A 24,687-nucleotide genomic window follows, 5' to 3' on the forward strand; every position below is an offset into this window, starting at 1 on the left:
AGCTTAGCCTTGTATCAAAGGTGAAAATTATGGAAATACCTCATGTGCTTTTAAATTTTTTGGTAGCTGGATAGTTGCTGGATCATGTCCTTGGGCTGTGCTTACTGACTCCTGAGGATAGATTGTAGAATTAGGACTAGAGATTCTGATTTTATCATGCCTTTAGAGTATTTCTTTAAGTGCTCAATGTACTAGCACATTAACTTTAGGAAAGTCTAACACATCAAAAACATAAAGCACAAAGTTGGTAAATTAAGCAAACCCTCATTACCTAAGGATATAACAAATAATAACAATGGATACTGGCCACCAGTCCCCCCTCAGGGCTAGCGTACAGTTCTGGACAGTGGCAAGCATTGTTCATAGCATGCCTGAGAATTTCAAAAAAAACAAGAACAAATCCTGTCAACTGTTGCTTGATCTCATCTGGCATTTTCCAGCTTTCTAGCTTTCCAAGGACCCAGTTCCCATGTTGCCTCTCCCCGCAAGGCACTCTGCCTTGTGATGCTGAGCTGGTCCAGCTTTGCATGAGGAGGTGGCTCTTAGAAATGGTCTATGGCAAAAATTTTTTTTTACAAAACTTCCAAACTGAGAGCCTCTGTTTTTAATAACATTTAGTTTCATTTGTTTGCATTTGGATCTTAAATCCATCCTGAATTATTTTGATTCAGAGAATAGTATTTTGTTTCAAGCATTATGTTTGGTTATTACTTATTGCTGAGTATTCAACTGATGAAGACTGATAGGCTTCCTGGCAATGGAAATAAATCATCCACAAAAGACTCTGAGTTTCACATTCTTGTGAGCTGGGATTGATGGCTCTTTGGCAAAAACAAAGCAAAACAAAAAAACCCCCTGCATTTTAATCCATTCTATTGATATATAATTACATACAATAAATGCACTAGTTTTATGACTTTTTGCCATATTTATACACTCACAACTACCACCCCAATCAAGATGCTGAGCATTTCCATCACCACACAAAGCCGCCTCATGCCCTGCCCTTCTGCAGCAGGTCCCCGAAGCCTTTTCAGCTGAATTGACTTCAAACCCTTCAAACCCAGGTGTCCTGACTTCAGAGCCTGGCTTCTTGACCACTGTACTGCACTGCTTTCCTGAGGGTTTCACCTCTTTTCATTCACTGGATGGTAGCTTGTCTAGCCTATTTTTGTGCTTGTTGACTAATTGTGTGTCACTGATGGATTTACAGGTAATTCAGTAACATATCATTTATCTGGAAGTCCAAGTGTCTTCCATTATCTTTCTCTTGACACACCACATCTAATAAGTAGACAGGCACTTGTAAGATGTTTGTAACATCTGTCAGCCTTTGCCTTCTAACATTATCAGAAAAAAAAATTATTCATTAAAGCATATGACTCACTGGTGTTTGGTTATTAAATAAATTTCATTTTTACTAGTAAGGATGTTTTTATTAACAAGGTAGTTATCCATGATTGCATGTGGGTTTCTTGTTCTTTATGCCTTATGCAGATAGGGTGACTCTTTGCTGCTAGTTTTTGTGTGTGTAATCCTAAAATGTCGAATTATGGAGGTTTTGTAATACAAGTGTTTTCTTTTCTAGGACTTTTTCAGATTTCTCAGAACAAAGTGGCAGTTCTTCTTCTGGCTGGCGGGCAGGGGACAAGACTCGGTGTTGCATATCCCAAGGGGATGTATGATGTTGGTTTGCCATCTCATAAGACGCTTTTTCAGATTCAGGCGGAGCGTATCCTGAAGCTTCAACAGTTAGCTGAAAAATATCACGGCAACAAATGTGTTATTCCATGGTAAGATATGCCTCATTGTGGGAGAGCATCTAAACATATATCAGTCTATAATATTCAAAATGCATGTATACTTTATTCATAAGCAGACATATTTCCTGTTACTAATAATTTTCCCAGGAGGTGTAATTTACTATATATGTTAAAAGTAATCTGTATTACAGCTAGATAAATAATCACTTGATGGTCTTAATATACAATATATATTCACTTCAGACTTCTGCACCCCTACCTCAGTACTTTTAGGGATTCATTGGGTTCTCTCAGCATAGAAACTTTATACTGAGTGTTAGTTTGTCTATGTATGAATTTCTTTTCTTTTCTTTTTTTTTTTTAAAGACTATTTATTCATGAGAGACACAGAGAGAGAGGCAGAGACATAGGAAGAGAGAGAAGCAGGCTCCCTGCAGGGAACCCGGTGTGGGACTTGATCTCAGGTCTCCAGGATCACGCCCTGGGCCGAAGGCAGACGCTCAACCTCTGAGTCACCCAGGCGTCTCTATGTATGAATTTCTGATTGAAAATCAGTTTCCCTCTGAAATTGGAAGGTGTCATTCTGTTGTTTCTAGCATCACCGTTGAGCAGTCCATTGCTGTTCTGATTCCCAGTCTCCCTCTTTCTCTCTCCCTCTTCCCTTTCTTCCTCTGGCTTTCTCCCTCCTACCTCCCCACCCCACCCCACTCCACCAACATCTAAGGTCTCTTTTTTATCTTTGGCATCTGAAATTTCATGACTCCGTGAAAGAAGCTATTTATAGTCACTGCTCTGGGCACTCGGGGAGTTCTCAGAGTCTGGAAACTCCTGTCCTGAAGTGCCAGCCAGGTTATCTAGCTCTCCCTATACCCCACCCTTCCCTCATACACCAGCTGAAAGTCCTGCTGATCTCTGCTGAGAATCTCCCGGCTCTGCTAGCATGCTGTGTTCTCAGGGCCTAGCTCGGCAAATGTTGGTGTCCTGAGCACCAAGAGATTATGGGAAGTTCTGCTTTGTTTTTAAAAAGTTTTTGATTTAGTTCTTAAATCTTTTTTCCCAGAGCAGCTTTGGAAATTATGTTTGGAGGGAGAAACCAGCTGTGAGTTTGAGATCCCTCAAGTCCCTAAGCTTGTATTTTAGCCCTCTGTGACCAACAGAAGCTCTGCTCATTTCTTTGTCCTGCCTGGTCCAAGCCCAGAGTCCTTGCCACTAGCCTGTATCCCAGATGAGCAGATACCCCCAGGAAAAGGCAGCTGCATATCTTTAGCTCCTCTTTGAAAGATTCCCACTGTCTTGAATCTTAGTTCCAACCCATGTTCTTTCTATAGCTCTCTGATGCCTTTAAAAATAGGCTTTTTGTAAATTTCCCAGCTTTGCTAGCTCTTCTCAACATGAGTATTGGCCGGCAATAAACTAATTTTTTCATCTTGATTCCTTTGGGGATGTTTAAGGGACATCTGTGTTCTAAGGAGCCAATATTCTCCTTACAGCCCTGGCTCCCACTATGGTGTTGAATTTTCTTCTCACTTTTTCTTCACAAGTCAGAATCTCTGTGCTTTTCTTTTGCAGAGCTGTTTAGACACCTCTTTATACTCAGAGTTCAAAATACCCAGGATAACTTATTAAATAGATACTTAGTATGTTGGGAAATTATACTATTTTCTTTCTTTATTCATTCAACATATATTGAATAGCTACTTCTAGGTGCTGGGGATGTATCAGCAACCAAAACAGACAAAAATCCCTACTTATATGTGGCTTACATTCTAGTAGGGGCAAAAGCTACTACAGTTACTAATTATGGATTTAGATAGAGTTTTTGACTCCTTTGCCATACTGATATGGTTTGGATTTTTGTGAGAACAGATAGTATATTTATACTTTTAAGACTTTAAATGGAAGGTGAGCAGAGCCCAGATTACATTTCAAAACCTTAGTAAAAAGAGCTATGAGAGTTCATTAGAATAGATTACGTTTACCTTTTCTCCCTAGCTATTTAGAATGGGAGTTTTAAATTTAGAATACACTTTTCACAGAGTTCTGAAATGTTTGTTTAAGCCAGTTTATAGGCTCTCTGTTGCAGCAGGTATGTTTATATTGTTACATAGATGTATTTCATATGTAGGATTGATGAAGTTACTGGAAAAGGGGCACTTGGGTAGCCAGGAAGAGGATGAAGGAAGTCAGAACAAAGAGGCAGTGCGTTCAATGATTGTTTTTCACCTAGAAAATAGACAAGATTGGATTTTGCCCTAATTTATGGAGCACTATTGCTTAGAAGATGTACTTTTCTCTTGCAAGGTACATAATGACCAGTGGCAGAACAATGGAGTCTACAAAGGAATTCTTCACAAAGCACAAGTACTTTGGTTTACAAAAAGAGAATGTAATCTTTTTTCAGCAGGGAATGCTGCCCGCCATGAGTTTTGATGGGAAAATTATTTTGGAAGAGAAGAACAAAGTTTCTATGGCTCCAGGTTTGTAACCATGCTTATTTAAAGGGTGACTGACTAGAAATGGTAGTAACATAAATCATTACGCTTTTGGTTTTCTTTCTAATATGGTGATGTAGATATTAAAAAATTATAATTGAAAGTTTTATTGCAATTTGGCAATGACTTAAATAAAATGCCCATGGGTGAAATGGATACACTTTTATACTTTTTTTGTGGATGTCTGCCCTTGAGAACAGCTTGAGTAGCATGCGGAGTATCCGTTCTCTTTACCCAGTGTTTTATATCAGCCTGTTTATGGCTACATTACTTCCTGTAGTAAAGATTGGAAACCATTTGCTATTTAATAAACAAGAAACTAAATTATGGTTTATCTGTAGTATTCTCAAACTGTAATAAAACGATGAGAGATATTAAATGTCAAAGAGAAGTAGTGTCAGTAGGCTAAGTGAGAGAATGGGAGGCGCGAAGCTGTTTGCCTGGTATGGTGAGGGCCATGGCCCTGTACGGTTGCAGGTGGTGTGTGCACACTGCAGTGTGTTAAAAGCACCCCTGACATTGGGCAGTGCACTGCCTGTGTAGCTACATGCAGTGACCCTGAGTTCGATCTGAACTCTATAAAAATAACTGTGCTGACAGATTCGTATCTATGTGAATGTTTGGAGGAAAGGCTGACAGGAGATAAATAATAGTGTTAACAGTGGTAGACTCAAGATACAGGCTTTTATTTCATCTAAAGTCTTTTTTTTCTTTTTCTATTTCTTTTTCATAAATGGAAGACTTTACTGTTTTTTGCTTTGTTTTTGTGGAGTTTACAATTTTTTAAGCTGTGCCTGAGGGTGTTGATGGATGAAGTACATTAAATCACACTAAAAATAGATGGGACAAGAAGAGGCTTTTACCTGTATTTATTTTAAATCTGACCTTCATATTAATCTGGTTTCCTAACATATTATTTGGTATAAAATGCTCATGTATTTTTATTTCTGAAATGGGTGAGATTGTCAGTGTTGGGACTATAAACACACAGCTAGCTTGAACCATACAAATATTAATAAAACTTGAAATGTTATGAAATAATCATTGCTTGAAAAAGAACTTTATATTTCATAATGTATTGCAGGTGAAATTGTTAAAAAGGCTGAGTTAAAAAGAAAAATACGGTCTTTGGGTTGCCTGGTCCTACATTAATAATGTTATTCTCTCGATACTTAACACTGAGTTACTTTCAAAGTCATGTAGTATAATTTTTGAAACCTGAATTCTTCCTTATGGGTATTTACTTCTCTTGGCACTGTGATGTAAAACTGCTTTTCGGAGATCTTCACCCCACTTTGGTAACATTAATCCTGGTAAACCAGTTTTGGGTTACAGTGGGTTTTGGTGTACTACTAATGGGCTATTTTATTTCCCAGATGGGAATGGTGGTCTTTATAGGGCTCTTGCAGCCCAGAATATTGTGGAGGACATGGAGCAGAGAGGCATTTGGAGCATTCATGTCTATTGTGTTGACAACATTCTAGTAAAAGTGGCAGACCCACGGTTCATTGGATTTTGCATTCAGAAAGGAGCAGACTGCGGTGCAAAGGTAATGCCTTTCTTAACTGTAGTGAGGCCATCACTGGATTTGCTCTGTCAGTGTATAAATTCCAGGACTCGAACTAGAATTATTAGGGTGATTTGAATATTTTAGAACCATTTATCTTTCTAAAGTAACTAAACCGCCCCCTACTTACTGTTAAATTGGCAGCTTGATTCTAGAAATAATGTTGTATACTTGTCCATCACAAGTAAGAGTTTAAAAATATATATGGATGGGGCACCTGGGTGGCTCCCACAGCTGAGTGTCCTATTCTTGGTTTTAGCTCAGGTCATAATCTCAGGGTTGTGAGATCAAGCCCCGTGTCAGCCTCTGTGCTTAGTGGGAAGCCAGAGCGAACACAAGCAGGAAGGAGAGGGAGAAAAAGGCTCCTTGTGGAGTGCCTGATGAAGCGCTCAGTCTCAGGACTCCAGGACCATGACCTGAGCCAAAGGCAGATGCTTAACCAACTGAGCCACCCAGGTGCCCCAAATAAGTAAAATCTTAAAAAAAAAAAAGTGGGGGTGATTTTTAAGTACCTTGGAAAGTGAATGATTATCACTAGGCCAGGGATGGATTCTTTAATATCAAGTTGTATTTGATCAGATTAACCCACCTAGGACACAGTTACTGGAGTAGGAGGTAAAGGAAATATGTAGGGAACAGCAGATTGAGACTTTAGTGAGGTGTTTGACAAGCCACCTCATGGTAGTCTTATTATTATTTTAAAAGATTTTATTTATTCGTGAGGGACACACAGAGAGAGGCAGAGACACAGGCAGAGGGAGAAGCAGGCTCCCTGTGGGGAGCTTGATGTGGGAGTTGATCCCAAGACCCCAGGATCGCGACCTGAGCCGAAGGCCGATGCTTAACCATTGAGCCACCAGGTGCCCTCATGATAGTCTTATGATTAAAATGGAAATGTGGGGATCCCTGGGTGGCTCAGCAGTTTAGCGCCTGCCTTTGGCCCAGGGCGCGATCCTGGAGTCCAGGGATTGAGTCCTGCATTGGGCTCCTGGCATGGAGCCTGCATCTCCCTCTGCCTGTGTCTCTGCTCTTTCTCTTTCTGTGTCTATCATGAATAAATAAATTTTTAAAAAATCTTAAAAAAAAAAGATGGAAATGTGCAGATAAAGGCAGTGAAGGAGATTGATAACTGATCACAAACATACTGATAGGAAGATAGGAAGATAGAAGGAGGTCTGTAATGCCTTATAACAAGACTGTCCTTGGTCTAATTCTTTTCCCTCCCTCTTTTTTAGTTGCATAGATGATGATGTGGGAGACTTGCCTTTATGGTAGCTAACAAAACATATAGTGTATCTAGGAATAAAAGTGAAAACACCTTGGAAGATTTAAACATATTAATATGAATATTACTTTTCTGGAAATCTGTAAAACTATCAATTCTTACCAGATTAATGATAACACAATTTTGGTCAAAGCCCCAGTGAGACTGTTTTGGGGACACTTAGCAAAATGATTGTAAAGTTTAGAAAAAACATGTAAAGGTGGCCAGGAAAATGCCGAGAAGAGATGATAAGGAAGGAAGACGGAGACAGTCTACCAGGTACTAAACTGGGTTGTAAATAAAAAAATTAGGAGCGTTGTACAGAAACCAGAATAGAATGACAGATTAATGGAACAGAATAAATCAGTCAGAAATAAGTCCATGTATATATAAGCGTGCACTATATAAAAACATGGCATTTAAGATTGATGGGGGAAAGAAAGAGATAACTGGCTCAAAATAAAGTAAAATCTCTCCTTCAAAGCTCATACCAAAATCAATTTCAAATGGATTACAAAATTAAATATAAAAAACCCATAAAGATGTTAAAAGAAAATTGAGAATAATTTTACCTTATTGACATGAAGGGAAGACCTTTCTGCCAAGAGCAAAAACCTTATAATACAGGCTTCTGACAAAAACAAATTCGACTAGATATAAATTTGAAATATTTGGATTTAAAAAGAAGAACTGCTATAAAATACCATAGCCTTGGTTGGAGATTTTCTATTACAAAGATGTCATTTCTCTTAAAATTAATCTGTAAATCTGCTAACTCTTAGAAGCTGAAGTTTTAAATTTGTCAGTGCATGTTTTGTGAGGTTAAGCTGGTAGACCTAATAAGATTCTTCTGGATTCTGAGAACATAAAAGTTGGTTTGGTTATTTAAGACCTCATTCTATTCTAATAGTCTATCAGTATCTGTACTGTATTGTAAATAGGTATTAAATAGTAACAGAGCATTGTAAATAGCTACCATGCTTTAAAAAAAAAAAAAAAAAAAAAACACACCAGACTGTATTTCTGACTTTGCTCCGCTTGGTGTCACTCTTTGTTTGAAAAAAGAATATTAAATGTTACTGCTCTGAGCTTCAAATCCACTTAAATTCTATATGATCAGAGTGATGAACCTAGAAGGAACCCTGGCAATCATCTGGTCACCCCTTCAGTCTCAGAAATGAGCACCCTAAGTTCTAGGTCTAAGTGAGTTCCATTCCAGGCTCAAGGTCCTTTATCACATTAACAGAAGCACATTAACTAAAGCCAACTCCTGGCTTTAGTATTCTATCACATTATAAAACCAAACTCTTTAGATTGATTATGTTTTTGCTGACAGCTTAAAAAGCTTTAAATTAATGTGCTAACTTTTGTGAGTTTACCAGTCACACAGAGATAGAGGTGTAACCAGTCACTCTTCTCCAGTACCTGTGGGTTCTCCAGGAGCCCCAAGCTTCCTGCTCAGCTCTGTGTCTGGCATATAATATAGAAGTCGCTCAGTGAGCGAATACATAGTCAGATGGAACCAAAATATGACAAGACTGGTATATGTTAAAAAGTTTTAGAAATGTTAGAAACCGTTTATGTAATCTGGCCTCCCACCCTTTTTAATTTTAATTGAAAAATCAAAAAATCAAAATATATTTTTAAGAACATGTAAATTAGGGAGTTATTCACAGTGTGGTAGTAGAATAATAATTTGTCTTCTTTAAAAGGCTCTGGTCTTTGTGAATTAAGGAATTAAGTATTTTTTATGGAGCGAGAGCCTTGAGGAAAGACAGCAAGTGCAGTGGTTTGCAGAAGTCCAAAGCTAAAAGCATAGGAACTATTGTTATTTAAAGGTCATTTCGTAAAGCAATTATAGTAACTTTGACATTAAAGTGTTACTTTGAACTCAGCTTTTCAGGCTTTAACTTGGAGAAAATCAAGCAAACTTCTTAATTTTATATAACTCTCTGTATAATAAAAACTTGACTTCTAGCTTATGCTGTTTACAAATGCTTTCTTTGTAATCTAGACTTTTATACTATTTGGAGGGTCATAGTTGTCATAGAAGCAAATCTTTCAGGGGAGCTTGGGTGGCTCAGTCGGCTAAGCATCTGACTCTTGATTTTGGCTCAAGTCATAATCTCAGGATTGTGAGAGTGAGCCCCCCCCTTGGGCTTTGTGCTGGGTATGGAGCCTCCTTGGGATTCTCTCTCTCTCCCTCTGCTCCCCACCCCCAAAGAAAAGAAAAAGAAGTAAATCTTTCACTGGCAGATTAACACTTGGGCAGTGGAAAGTGTGAATATGCCTAATTTTGTTTCTTTGGTCAGGAGTAGGGGCGTCTGGAGGTGAGTGGGAAATAAACCGTATGTGCGCGCATGCATGTGTGTACACGTGTGTCCGTGACTGAGTGTGTGTGTGTGTGTGGTTAAATGGGAATGAGAGGAATCTACTTCAAATTCCCTGTCTAGTGAGGACCCCCTCAACACCCTGCACTGTGGAATATGTGAAGTGACGAGTGGTGGTGAGTTGATAGTTGCAAACAAGCCTGTGATTGATTTAAATCATTTTGTTGTATGAAATCCACCCCCCCCCCCCCCCCCCCCCCCGTTTAATTCACTTCTGTGGTAGAAAGTTTCCTTTTAGGGAACACTGTGCTCCTTTCAGGGTGGCAGACAGTAAAACTACACAGCAGCTTGCTATCCAGCAGCCCTGCCCCACTGAGCTAGACTCAGTGCCTATAGCTCTAACTGCTGTGTAAATGAAGTCAACAGTGGCTTCAGTTGTCTAGAGGAGACTGCTACTGGCTATATTTATTTTAAAAAATCGGTTGCTGGAGAAAAGTTTTATTAGCTTTGTTGATGTAATTTCATGTATGCTTAGGATAGACTTTTCAAATTGGGACAGATTTTCAGACTACTCTGAAACAAGCTGAATTGCTCACTCAACAGGGCAAACAAAGTAATATCTTTAAATAATTTTTATTGCTTGTTCCGTTGTATATTTCATCTCATCTGAATCTTGACTTTATATTAGCATGTTGCATACAGTTCTTTCATAACTTTCTTCTAAACACTTAATTTAGGTCAGTGCTATGTTGGATTAGCATGGTGGGGTATCTTGTGAGGGTCTTTTTAAAAAATTACATACTGTATATTTATTTCTACTGTGAATAGATACATACATGAATAAATACATGAATTCATGAATAGATACATGAATAAATACATACTGTATCTTTCATACTGTGATTTCTTTTTTAAAGATTTATTTTAGAGGGTGCATATGTGCACATGAGCTGGGGGAGGGGCAGAGACAGAAGGAGAGGCAGAGAATCTCAAGCAGACTCCATGCTGAGTGCGGAGCCCAATGTGGGGCTTGATCTCATGACCCATGAGATCATGACCTGAGCTGAAATCAAGAGCTGGCTGCTTAACTGCTGAGCCACCCAGGTGCCCCCATTTTTCCTTTTGATTTTGATTTACATCTTTCTTTCAGCTCCCTCACCAGCCAAGAGCCACTGATTTTCAAATCACTGGTTTTCAAACTTTTTTGAAACTTTTTTTAATTTTTTAAAAATTTAAATTCACTTTGCCAACATACAATATAACAACCAATACTCATCAAACTTTCTTTAAAAGCATAGAATCTCTTACTTAAAGTCTAGCATACAAAACATAAATATTGGATGGGCTTTTCTTTTTTTTTTTTTTAATTTATTTTTTATTGGTGTTCAATTTACTAACATACAGAATAACCCCCAGTGCCCGTCACCCATTCACTCCCACCCCCCGCCCTCCTCCCCTTCTACCACCCCTAGTTCGTTTCCCAGAGTTAGCAGTCTTTACGTTCTGTCTCCCTTTCTGATATTTCCCACACATTTCTCCTCCCTTCCCTTATATTCCCTTTCACTATTATTTATATTCCCCAAATGAATGAGAACATATAATGTTTGTCCTTCTCCGACTGGCTTACTTCACTCAGCATAATATCCTCCAGTTCCATCCACGTTGAAGCAAATGGTGGGTATTTGTCATTTCTAATAGCTGAGTAATATTCCATTATATACATAAACCACATCTTCTTTATCCATTCATCTTTCGTTGGACACCGAGGCTCCGTCCACAGTTTGGCTTGGATGGGCTTTTCTAATTGAAGTCGGAGCCAGATCCAGTGACTTGCCTGCTCTAATGCCCCCAGCCTCCTGGCCAGGTCCTCAAAACACAAGGAACATTCTGTATTCATGAATGAAAACGAAAGAAACACCATTTACAAATGAGAGGCAAAATGCCTCTCTTTTGTCTTGTGAATCCCCCAAAAATGTCATTTCATTTACTCTCAAAACAGTTGAGTGTAGTTAAAGATTAATTAAAATGAAACATATTTGGGGGGAGGTAGACTCCTCATTTAATTATTCTCAGTCCATTGTGATTTCCTCTGGGCTCTGTGTGTATGTTGGAATTTCTATTCCATGATTTCACTAGGTGATAATAGGTGAGAGATAATTTGCTCATTTCCGGATGGACAGGTGGCTGTCTACATTTAAAGATTGCCTTGAGGGACACCTGGGTGGCTCGGTGGTTGAGCATCTGCCTTCGGCTCAGGGTGTGATCCCATGGTCCTGGGATTGAGTCCCTCGTCGGGCTCCCTGCATGGAGCCTGCTTCTCCCTCTGCCTATGTCTCTGCCTCTCTCTCTCTCTCTGTGTCTCTCATGAATAAATAAATAAAATCTTAAAAAAATAAAGATTGCCTTGCCTTAAAGACAGTATAAGCAAAACTGCAGATGTGGCCTTTGAAAATAGCAAATGTCAAATGTAGCATTTGGTTATATTCCCTCCCCTCCTGCTGTCTTTCTTTGGGCAGGTGGTAGAGAAAACGAACCCCACAGAGCCAGTGGGAGTGGTTTGCCGAGTGGATGGAGTCTATCAGGTGGTGGAGTACAGTGAGATTTCCCTGGCAACAGCTCAGAAACGAAGCTCGGATGGACGCCTGCTATTCAACGCGGGGAACATTGCCAACCATTTCTTCACCGTACCATTTCTGAGAGATGTTGTCAAGTATGAGCAAGATGGGGGCTTTTAGAATTGTTCTTTTATCATTAATTAGGGACTGAGTCACTGGAGAGGTAGAAAGACACCCCAAGTCCATCTTCTACAGAATTCATCTTCCACCCTGAGGACCACCTTTGTCACATGGAAATTTATCTCACATTGTAGTTTCTGGAAACTGCATTATAGGGTGCATGTTTGTCGCCTTCAGTCCAAAGCACTTCTGCCTTTTCTTCTCTTCCTCTTCTCCCTCCAACTGTGTTAGGTTCTGGTGAAGCAAAGAGTGAGAAATGAAACACTGTTTCTTTACCACAACAGGGAAACTTTAAGAAATGTTAGATACCTGCCCTGTGTCTACTGAATCAGGATTTTGGGTGGTGCATGCGGGTCATCTGTTTTTGGAAAGCTGCCTGCACAGTTTTAGCTGGTTTCCAGACTCACATTCAGGAACATTAGAGGGTCAAGAAAAAAGAATTTGGATCCTGAGGAGAAATCAGCGTGTGAGGATAAAAGGATAAAGTAAGAGCTACTTTATTCCATCAGCCTGTTAAATGAAGGACGTCCTATCTGCTGCTTCATTTGATAGCTTTTAGATATTCATGATGACGATCTACTTTTTAAAAAGTTACTTAGCTTTTTAAGAATATTGACTCTAATTCCAGCATATTACCCATTCCACTCTGCTGTCTGTAACTGTGCTATTAATTCTTCCATCCATAGTTACTTATTAATCCTCATCTTTCCCACACTTTAAGGGCTCTCAGTTGCGAAAGTTGGGGCAAGGAGCAGAACATTTTTTGGAAGACATGGAAATTACAGGAGAGACATTGGTGTGAGCTGTGTGGCGTGTATTCTTTAATATGGAGATAGTTATTGGGTTTTTAAAAAATTTAAGGAGGCAAATAGGGAAATCTATTCATTTAATATTTAAATAGGAACTGAAACTTAACAGTTGCGCTTCACTTTGAAAATCTTGGTATTGGTTGTTGATGCATTTATTCTGAGTGTGGTTATCAGAATTTCTGGCATTTTAACTTTGGAAAGTGATTATGTCTTTTTTTTCTTTTTTCCTGCTTAGTATTTATGAACCTCAGTTGCAGCACCATGTGGCTCAAAAGAAGATTCCATATGTGGATTCCCAGGGGCAGTTAATTAAGCCAGACAAACCAAATGGAATAAAGATGGAAAAATTTGTCTTTGACATCTTCCAGTTTGCAAAGTATGTCTTGAATAGTACCAGTAAGGTTAGATACAGGTCTTGAAATGTGCTATTCTGTTAGGAGGGACACTGTTTTTAGGAGACCCTGCGTAGCATATAGTCAGGAATAGCATTCTGATTGTGAGTGGACTGTCCACACTCATTATCCTTCTCTAGTATACAACCACCACCCACAACTGTGGTGTGAGTTGCCTGCGAGTGTATTTTTTGATGTCAGTCCATTAGCTGACCCTCCTGCAAAACTGCAATTTTGTTAAAACTGTCACTTTTTTGGCTAAAGGACTAAAAAAGTTGAGATGGAGAATTGGTCCAGTTTGTGTGTAGGATGCCTTACCTGTGGTAAGTGTTTCAGGGAACATGGTTATAGATTATTAGCTCTCAATCAAAGATCACATTTGATGTGGAGGTATGTGTCTCAAAATTTGGCCAGTATGAAAATGCAGAAGACAAATTAGCTGTGTAAGATTAATCTTCCCATAAGCATTTTCAAATCATCCTTTTTTGCCTTTTTCTTACCCCCAGAACATATTCTTTTTTTTTTTTTTTTTTAAGATTTTATTTATTTATTCATGAGAGACAGAGAGAGAGAGGCAGAGGCAGGCAGAGGGAGAAATAGGCTTCATGCAGGGAGCCCGACGTGGGACTCAATCCTGGGACTCTGGGATTATGCCCTGAGCTGAAGGCAGATGCTCAACCGCTGAGCCACCCAAGCGTCCCCCCAGAAAAGATTCTAATGTAATTTGTTTTAAGATTTCTTACCTTTCTGACTTAAGATGAAGTGTTTTATAGTTTGGGATGAAAATAACTTCTCACTTTGCGTTGGAGAAGGAAATTCCAACTTCATTTAGTCCAGGGATGAGCATTATTTCTTTCAGCATTCTTTTGAAATTGGGTTAAGAGAGCTTAAAAGACTACACTGGGGGCTAGAGGCTACTGTGTAGAGGAGTCCAGAGCTGTGTTTGCAGTTTCACTTCATAGTAAAACAGTCTCTGTATGGTTCCACTCTAGGAAGTTTGTGGTATATGAAGTGCTACGAGAAGATGAGTTTTCCCCACTAAAGAATGCAGACAGTCAGAATGGGAAGGACAATCCTACTACTGCAAGGCATGCTTTGCTGTCCCTTCATCACTGTTGGGTCCTCAACGCAGGGGGCCACTTCATAGATGAAAATGGCTCTCGCCTCCCGGCCATTCCCCGGTAAGTCAGTGTCTGTTCTGTGGTGTGTGAATGCTTCCTGGACTTTTCTTCTTGGACCTTTCTCCTCTCTCTCTCTGACATATTCCTAGATCTTTTTAAAAAAGCATAGTATTGACGTGGGCAGTTCCTGGTGTGAAATCCCATTACAAAGAGGATGATAGCCTTACTTCCTCTAAAAGAGGAATCTCTTCATCTCTTGTTTTGTATACATGTCCACTATGTTAGCATATGACTTGCTAAGGAATGGTCAGGAGGTAATTCTTTTGGTGTGCTGTGTGGTTAAAGGCTGTCAGGAGCATCCAGTACCGTAGAGTAAGAGGACTGCTCGCTGCTGCTCCTTTGTCTGTGACCTCGCTCTGAGTGCCATCTGTGAGGCCTCCCCACTCCCTGCCAAAGACCGATACCCACATGCTACCTATGATATCTACGTAGGCCATCAAACTTCTTACCATGGCACTTCCACGGTCACTAAGGGAGATACCAGGAAGGGACGTGAATGGCACTTACATTCACTGGTACTGAAACTTCAGGAATATTTTGGGATTTTTAAAAGCTTAAAAAAGGAGGTACTTCTAGATATTTAAATCCGAGATAAAGCACTTTTAAGCTAAATCTTAGATTTTATGATGAAGTTTTCACTGGCATCTAGAATTACCCCCTTCTAAATTATTTGATATTTATATACTTACATAAAAGATGTTGTGCCATATACTTTATATTCTTAAGGATCAAATGGCTGGCTGCATGCACAAAAGCGCTGGCATGCCTCGGTAAATGTTAGAATGTTGGGCCTTTCTGCTTATTGGTCTGTGACTGTGTTTTCCAGGAAGGAGGTGTGGCAAGCTGTCTCAGCCCAGAGCCACTTTGCGGCTCTGTCTTGTCAACAAGCCTGCTCGTAGCATGTCAGATTGTCCTCATGCTTCATCGTTGACCATTGAGTTCATTTTTACCCCTTCAGAATTTCCTTTGCCAAGTTTATAATTTGCCATAAATACATGCTTTTCAGTCGAGTATATTTTGCAATTCCACTTCATTGTTATTGTTTGATTTGTTTTCCATTCCCATTAATGCTTATTTATTCCTACATAGCAGTGCTACAAATGGAAAGTCAGAGACCATCACAGCTGATGTCAATCTCAAGTAAATATACCCGCCTGCCTGCAGTGCATGGTGACGGGGCTGTGCTTGCCTCCATACTAACTGGCATTGTAGTTTAGTGCTCTGCCTTGGTGGTCTGGGGTGGGAGGGCCGGAGCTTTGGTGGGGGTATACTGTGCTTACTTGGTGGCAGGTACCTATCTGGATGACACTAACTCAGAGTCTCAGTGCATGCTGGAGATGGGGAGCATGCTCTACTAAAGAACTTGACCATGGATGTTTGAGCCTGCAGGGACAGATGGACAAGCAATAGGTAGGGAAGAACAAATTCAGATCCCAGCATAAGCTAGATCACAATCCCGTTCTGAAGATGTGTCTTACTGAATTGGATATATATGCTCCCAGCATGAAGGCCAGCTGCCTCCGACATATCTGATGGCTCCTAATTGGAGAAAACTGTTCTCTTAAGGTTTTCTCCTCCTGACAGCTCCCTTTTGTGTGTTAATTTTAGTGAGTTATTATCCTGCTCCCAAAGAAAAGCTTTTTGTCTGAATGGCAGATAAGTTTTTTTTTTTTTTTTTTTTTTTTTAATTTTTATTTATTTATGATAGTCACAGAGAGAGAGAGAGAGAGAGAGAGAGAGGCAGAGACACAGGCAGAGGGAGAAGCAGGCTCCATGCACCGGGAGCCTGACGTGGGATTCGATCCCGGGTCTCCAGGATCGCGCCCTGGGCCAAAGGCAGGCGCCAAACCGCTGCGCCACCCAGGGATCCCTGGCAGATAAGTTTTAGCTGGAAGTAGCATGTATCTTGTCTCATCTGGGTCCTGACAGAGTTTGAAAAAGCCATTATCCTTACAGCTAAAGAGACGGCTTGATGTTCTTGCTACATTTGAAGTTCTTAGGTTTAGTTTGAATTTTAAGTTTTGAAGATAATTTGGGAAATGTGTGTAGAGCCAAGGACCTGGAAATGGGAGTTATCTCAGAAGTAGAGTAGCAGGGATGTAGTTTCCGTCCGTGTGATCCCCTTGACCCCCGCCGGTGCCGCTCCCCTTTGCTAGTAGAGACAAGTGCCTGTGGGTGTCGGTGTTTCCCAGGTGAGGCCCTGTCTGTAGACAAGAAAATGGACTCACAGATTTGGCTAGTTTCATATAGGAGCCGTAGGTGACCGTTGGCCGTCGTGCTGTGGGAACCAGGATACAGACCACTTTGTTACTTTCTGTCCCATCCATCATTTTTAATATGTGGAAGCAAGGTGCTTTTAAAATTAAAAAAATGGATTTTTAAAAAATATTTTATTTATTAATAAGAGAGACAGAGAGAGGCAGAGACATAGGCAGAGGGAGAAGCAGGCTCCTCCCAGGAAGCCTGATATGGGACTCCGTCCCAGGATCCCAGGGTCACATCCTGAGCCAAAGGCAGTTGCTCAACCACTGAGCCACCCAGGCATTCTAAAGAAATGGATTTTTGATCCAAAATTTCCTTTACACTGAGCCACGTTTTTAACTTCAAAAGTGAAATAGTTTAATTTATATAACAGAAATCAACATCCCCCTATCTCAGTTAAGATACGAAATGTTCTAAACATTTGTTCTTGTTTGAGTTTTCTTATTTAGTAGTTTCCCCCATTTACTTCATTCTGTAGAGCAATTAAACTAAAATCAAAGTTTGGCCCCAAATGAGATAGTGGAGTTAGAAATAGTTCCTGCTGTAATTCTTATCTCTGAAGGATGCCCTCACGAGAGTAGAAAAAGATGAATTACAATGAGAGATAACAGGAAAGTACTTTGTAGAAGAGGAGGGAAAAACAACTGGGAGATATTCTCAAAGAATAGAAACAAGGATAATAAGTTTTGACCAAGCAACATTATTTTTCATCTTAACACTTAACGGAACAGGCAGTTACCAAATGCTTGGCTAAAGAATTAGGGGATCATGGTCTTATTGGTTTAAGTTGCCAATCTCCTGAGATTTTGCATTTGGTGATGGTAGCTTCTATCTTTCCTCCTTCTGGGCATCCAACTTTGTTTATTAAGAGTGACTTTCTTAGTTTCTTGTAGTATCTTCGTGGTACTTGAAGAGAAGTTACACTTAAGTCAGCCATGTGTTCCTTGGGTTCAAAACCACCTTCTGATCCTGACACACAAAGTCCCTCAGGGGATCTGGTGGAACTGGGCCATCTACATCTTATCAGTGGAATGGGTCCTTATTTTTCCATTTGGTTTAATATAAGTCCAAGCTACCTCAGAGGGTCTGGACCAGATTCCTTGAGCATTTTTGATAGAATCTGACACATATCTGGATAGATGTGTGCCCCATATTTAATTCATCTTTTCTCCAAATGAGTCTGTCATCCGTTTACCCCCATAATTCATTTATTCATTCAGTTGACAAACATTTATAGGCTTGCTAGTGTCCAGGTGCCAGAGTAGCTTACACAAGAGAAAGTCATTTTTTTACAGCCTACTGGGAGGTCAAAATGCAAAAAGGTCAAGTAACATCATCAGGCAGTATGTGTTTATATGTTAAATGTATGATGTAAATGATAATTTATTATGATTTAGGAGGCAGTGACTTAGCAGATTTCTGTTAACTTTTTTTTTATAGAAACAAATGAGAGCAGTTACTACGAAATGCAATGATCAAAGGAAGGGTGGAGCTTGTGCTAAATCTTGGAGAATGGCTATAATTTGGATAGTCAAAATTTTTATTTGGCTATAGTTGAGAATGACTCGGAATAATCCACGGTGTGTGCAGTTGGCCTGATCTGAGTAGAAAGTAGTGGGACAAGTAAGTTGGAGTGGGGTATGGAATAGCACCTTGAATTCATACTATGTGGTTCTGTTGAGAGAAGTTTGGGCATCGCTAAACTCAGAAGCCCAAATGTTTTATTGACTCCACTAAAGCTTCAGATACATATTTGTTGAGACAAAGGAAAGCTACGGTTTGAGGCTGTAAGAGACTAGTGTTTTGTTTGTTTAGGTTTGTTTAAGAGACAGAGCAACCAGGAGGGGACGCAGAGGGAGAGGGAGAATCTTAAGCAGGCCTCATGCTCAGCTGGTATGGAGCCGGGTTTGGGGCTCGATCTCATGACCCTTGAGATCATGATCTGAGCCGAAATCAAGAGTTGGGCACTCAACTGACTGAGCCATCCCGGTGCCCTGAGACTAGTTTTTGTGTGCTCGGTATCCTACTGGTGAAAAATCCTAGAGGTCTGATGCCTTTAAGCATATTAAAAACATTTAAAAACTTTTTTTTTTTAAGATCTTATTTACTTATTTGACAGAGAGCATAGGCAGGGGAGAGAGGGAGAAGCAGGCTTCCCACTGAGCAGGGAACCCAACGTGGGGCTTGATCCCAGATGCCTGGGATCCCAGACGCCTCATGACCTGAGCCAAAGGCAGATGTTTAACCAGACTGAGCCACCCAAGTGCCTCTAAAACACTGTTTATTGGTTTTTATATTAGGAACTTTTAGAAACTCACAATTGAGTGGCTGTATGTGTTAGGATGTGACCTGGAGGAAGCAAATAGTGACTTTGGCCTTGTTTTCACTTGCCCTTAGCTCTTTGAAAAGAGACCTTGGTGAAAGTAGCAGAGAAACACTTTGGAATATTGATAAATCAGCTCAGCTAACCCAGCAGGTTTGGGTTGTACAGAAAATGGTATACTGGGAAATAACTGACCTTTAGGACAGGACTGTCCAGTAGACTTTCTGTAGTGAAGGAAATACTTTGTAGCTGTGCTGTCGGATTTGACAGCTACTGAGCACTTGAAATGTGGTTTTTATGACTGAGGAACTGAATTTGAAAATTTTAGTTCATTTAAAAAATTTTAATTAAGTAACCACATAATGGCCAATGTATTTTGGACAGTGCAGCTTGAGAATGTTTGTCCTTAGTAGTACGTAGCTCTCAACCTTGTGGCAAGGATTAAAGTGAAATAGGAAGGATTCAAAGTACCTAGCAGTGGGCCTGAACCATAGTTTATAAATAGCCCCTTCCTTATCACATTAAAACTTAGAAATGATAAAAAAAATGAGATATACATTAGCAGATAAGTGTATCAATATAGGTGAAGTGCTTTGAATTATTGGCACTTGCCCCAAATAAGGTCTTCTGACCATGACAAATTCATGTTAACTTAATCCTCAGGGAATTTGGTGACCATCAGGGTAGAGTCTCTTCTCTTTGCCTGACTGGGAAAATTTGGTTATCTGCAAGCTTCTCAGAGGAAAATGATGGTCTGTTCTTTCACTCTGGCAATAACATGAGAAGCAAAACCTTTAACATGTTTGTGTTTTTTTTTTCTTAGCTTGAAGGATGCCAATGATGTACCAATCCAGTGTGAAATATCTCCTCTTATCTCCTATGCTGGAGAAGTAAGTTTGATTTGCTTTTTTCTCTATTCTTTTAAAAGTAAGATCCAGGGACTGTTTCACATTGAAGTAGAGTTGCCCATTTCCCAGTGCCCTGCCCTGCTCATCCTGGGAATAAGCAAAGAAGTTGGATTTATTCTGAATTTTTCTCTTTGAGAATTCCTGCTACAGCTTCGTATCTATCTCACGAGTAGATTAATTGCCATGAACAGAATGTTTATTTTTTGTTTATTTATTTTTAAAAGATTTTATTTATTCATGAGAGACAGAGAGGCAGAGACACAGGCAGAGGGAGAAGCAGGCTCCATGCAGCGAGCCTGATGTGGGACTCGATCCCGGGACTTCGGGATCACACCCTGGGCTAAAGGTGGTGCTAAACCGCTGAGCCACCCAGGATGCCCAGAATGTTTAATATTTAATCCATTTCATTGACACACTGAAATGCAATGATCTTTTCAAAAAAAAAATCAGCCTTGTGTTTTAGATAAATCATCTAGCTTTCTTTTTTTTTAATTGAAATATAATTGACACACAATATTAATTTCAGGTATGCAACATAGTGCTTCACCAAGTCTGCATGTTCTCCTATGCTCGCCGTGGGTGTAGCTTCCATCTGTCACGACGCTATCGCACTATCACCGACTATATTCTTTGTGCTATGCCTTTTATCCCTGTGACTTATTCATTCCATAACTGGAAGCCTCTGCCTGCCTCTCTCCTTCACCCATTTTACCTGTAATACCCTGACCCTCTTCCCTCTGGCCACCATCAGATTGTCTATATTTATAGGTTGTCTGGCTTTTTAAAATGTATAATTTTTCTTCTCAAATGGTTATTTTATTTATACACTTGGTACTTTCACTTTTAAGATTGGGAGATTTAGGAGTTCCTATTCTTTTCATATGTGATATTTTTCTGGAGGTCCTTGTCAGATTGCTTAATTCTGGCATCAGAGGCAGCTGCATTGCTTAGAAAGTTAACTCTATTGGGTGATGGTGATAGGAAGAATGACTAACATCTTATTAACTTAAGAAATTATAATATAGTCAGAGCAACTTTCCATTCTTTTTTGTCTTATACTTCTGTAAGTTGGCCAGTAAGCCCCATTTAAAAAGTATACTATATAAGTTTTTATTGACTTTTATTTTTTTTATTGTTTATTTTATTTTTTTAAGATTTTATTTGTTTATTCATAGACACAGGAAGAGAGGCAGAGACACAGGCAGAGGGAGAGGGAGAAGCAGGCTCCATGCAGGGAGCCCGACGTGGTACTCGATCCCAGGTCTCCAGGATCACACCCCAGGCTGCAGGCGGTGCCAAACCGCTGCACCACCAGGGCTGCCCCTTTATTGACTTTTATTTATTTATTTTTAATTTTTTTTATTTTTTTTCTTTATTGACTTTTAAATTCTACATCTCAACCCAACCTTCTGGTGGCATCCATGCTTTAATCCTTTATTATAGTCAATAAATCCAGCATCATATGACTAGTGCCCACATATTTTCTAACTATGTTTCATTTCAACCCTTCTTTCAGGGAATAGAAAGTTATGTGGCAGATAAAGAATTCCATGCACCTTTAATCATTGATGAGAATGGAGTCCATGAGCTGGTGAAGAATGGTATATGAACCAGAAATCAAGTTCACCACAGTAAGAATGGCTTTTATTTTTGATAGACCAACTGTGAACCTCAGGACCTCTCCTGGAATACTCACATTTGAATATGCACAGGGTTTCACCTTGCTTGTTGAACTCTTACAACTACTCCCTATTCCCCAAGATCCAGATGACTGAGCTTCAGAAAGCATTTTTATGATTCTCAAACTCATTGAAGTTCTTATTTATATTTTTTAATTGTATGTTTGTTTTTTTTTCCCAAGCCAAGGAAAACATTGGCCATCCAGGAAATTTCCCACAGCTTGGGTATAGTCAGGGTGTTTAACATCACTGTACTTGGAGCTGGAAATGTTTGTTTTCAAAGTTGTACATAGTAATAATATGTTCTTGTATGTGTCAAAAGGTTTCTATGGTACTAAAAGTTTGTTTTATTTTATCAGAAATTAAATTTTTTTAAGAAAATAATTGGACAGTAAAATAAACTTTTCTTCTTGTCTCTGAAGTGTCATTTGTACCTTGAGGAAATTATTTCACTAGGAAATACGAAACTTGGGAGAAACTTTGAGAAGATGTAAGAAAGGAGAATTGCACTTCGGGGAGATGGCCACACCACAGGTTTTGAACAAATCCTTATCTTTGGATGTTATCATCTGTCACTTTATCACAAAGGCTCAGAACCGGAGTTGTTAGGCCCCCTACAGAGGGCATTTGGCAGCGTCACAGCCAAGGTGGTGGGATGGTGGTTCAGGGCTGTTGTAGCATCCTGCGGTGCACAGGGCAGCCTCCTACCACAAAGAATTATGTGGCTCACAATGTCAGTATTGTCAAGGTGGAGAAACCTTGTTTCATATCATTGGTTTCTTCTCTTTTACCCAAATATTTGGTGGCACTTAGGAATTCAGAAGAACACAGTTCTGGTGTTTCCCCATGTGAATTAATCACTCCCATTCAGGTTTTCTTTTTTCATCTAGAGGAATGTTTCATTCTCTAGATGAAAAAACAGATGTGTTGGGGAAGGGGTCCTTAAAATATGTGCCATAGATCATTGGTCATTAGTAAGGGTGTTCCATGTCAAAAACATAGTTTGCATGAGAATACTGAACTTTATAAGTGCATTTGAAATAGCATTTAAGTATTGATCAAAGCGTAAAATTTAACACCTGGATAAATGAAAAGTTCTAGAAATGATGTCTAGAGAAGAAATTACTAAATTTTATCATTCACTGACCAGTTGTCACAAGATGGCATGTTATAGATGGGTCTTTTGTTCTCTAAAAGTAAATTTTAAGGATCACTTTTTAAAAAATAGTATATGATATTCATGTCTGTGTAAATCTGTTTGTTGTGCTAAGGCCTAGGTAGTGTGTCTAGCATATTTTCACTTTTATTTCAATAACAGCCCAGTTTTGCTAGTGTTGTCCATTCCATTTCTCAAAAAGACTTGTGATCTTTGAGTTCTCCATCAGAACAAGCTCCCAGCAGATTGTGAGGACAGAACCGCAGAGTGGTAGCAGGACGGTATGCTTCATTTCCTTTCTTCTGGACCTGTGTCTGTTGTTTACTCTCTCCCCACCTTTCAGCTCATGGCGTTAATGCCAGGAAGGGGAGGACAGGCAGCGTGGGATGGGGGTTGTGGCTTTGCTGGAGAGGAGTGGTGGCCCCGGCACACTGGGTCCAGTGAGGGCGGGAGGTCTGGGAGCCTCGGGGCTGTGAAAGTATGCAGCAGCAGCATGGAGCACCTTCCAGAGTCCTTGTTGATCATTCTAATTCAGAAAATACAGAATTGGATGAAATGGTTATAAAAATGTGAATTAGAATCATCTGGCAGCAGGGTGGTAAAATTTACATGAGAATTAATCATCTCTGAGTTTGGTTGAAATCACCCATGTGAATGTGTCCGTAGCTTTACTGTTTACAAGTCAACATGGAAGCCCAGGGGCTGTGTTGAGTATTTGATTTTTGTTCCTCAGTTTCCCTCTTGCATCTTGAAATTGACCTATAAAGGAATGGCTAAGGACATTTATAGGAAGATGACCAAAATTTTATTTCCAATTTCTAGCCCTTCTTTTCCCCCCAAATTTGGGCTGTTATTGGCAACAGTGTCGGTTCATTGCTAACCTCAGCTTACTCTCTGCAGTGTTTCCTCTTGACGCATCGTCATGGTACGGTCAGGTCTCAGTTATCCAGGTAAAATGAAGTGAGGAAAAGTGCATAATCCAAGAGAGTTTTGAAAACACAAGTCGTTCTGTTGGCCTCGAAGGCTGTTTTCCTCCTGGCCTGCTTGAGAGCCGCAGTTTAGGAAAGGCATGTTGGGAGGTGATGGAGTCAGCCAGTGAGGCCTGAGTGCCAATCACGTGCCCAGCACTACCGAGGATAGAAAACGTAACATAGAGCCCTCTCCTTACATGGCTTGCATTCTGGTTCAAGGGATAAAATTAACCCCCTTAAACAGTGCAAAGATAATTTAGTACTAAAATGTAAGGAATCAAGTTCAATAGAAGTTAAAGGTCATCATTATGAACTAGAGTGTGGTATAGCAGAACTTGTCAACAAAGAACTCTGTCATTTTGAGAGTAGAGCAATTGCTTTCTCAAATTAGGGTCAGAGATTTATGTTCTAACAAAAATGTACCCTAAGAATTCTAACATGTATTATGAAAAACCAGTGAGGTGTTTACTAATCAGAGCCATGTTTTACTCATAGTAAGCTCTCAGATAATTTAATTCTGATCTGTTGGATTTAATTGCCTTAAAATCAAATGTGTATTGTTATTCAGATATGGATTATTAAAGGGAGTTTGGTTATTGTGGGGAGAAGGGGTTAGTTGCGTCAAAGTTGCCAGGTGATGCCCAAGTTTGGGATTAATGAGCAGACCTGTAACAGTGATTTCCTGAGTGTGTTCCCCTGACCAGGTACATTCATCTCTGTCACCTGGAAATGTGTTAGGAACGCACATTCTCAGACTCCTTGCAGTACACATTTGTGGGTGAGGCCTAGAAACTTGTGTTCACATGAACCCTCCAGATGATTCTGATCCACCCAATGTTTGGGAACCAGTGCTCC

The 24,687-nt window shown here is 39.8% G+C and overlaps 1 protein-coding gene across 4 annotated transcripts in view; it reads left to right on the forward strand.

The window, feature by feature from the left end:
• UAP1 (UDP-N-acetylglucosamine pyrophosphorylase 1) overlaps positions 1–22,126 on the forward strand; it is a 38,593-nt gene extending 16,467 nt beyond the window's left edge. For 2 of the 4 annotated variants that reach the window (XM_072814425.1, XM_072814424.1), the window contains exons 3-11: positions 1,589–1,793; positions 4,065–4,240; positions 5,632–5,804; positions 11,933–12,126; positions 13,196–13,336; positions 14,345–14,533; positions 15,623–15,673; positions 19,942–20,008; positions 21,543–22,126. In XM_072814425.1, the coding sequence (XP_072670526.1) occupies positions 1,589–1,793; positions 4,065–4,240; positions 5,632–5,804; positions 11,933–12,126; positions 13,196–13,336; positions 14,345–14,533; positions 15,623–15,673; positions 19,942–20,008; positions 21,543–21,635 (1,289 nt within the window). In that variant the 3' untranslated portion in view covers positions 21,636–22,126. The remainder of the gene's footprint in view (positions 1–1,588; positions 1,794–4,064; positions 4,241–5,631; positions 5,805–11,932; positions 12,127–13,195; positions 13,337–14,344; positions 14,534–15,622; positions 15,674–19,941; positions 20,009–21,542) is intronic. The other 2 variants (XM_072814426.1, XM_072814428.1) reach the window with 2 other exon arrangements.
• Positions 22,127–24,687: the final 2,561 nt, after the last annotated feature.

This window comes from Canis lupus, chromosome 38, assembly GCF_048164855.1.
Source record: "Canis lupus baileyi chromosome 38, mCanLup2.hap1, whole genome shotgun sequence".
NCBI classification, from domain to species: Eukaryota; Metazoa; Chordata; class Mammalia; order Carnivora; family Canidae; genus Canis; species Canis lupus.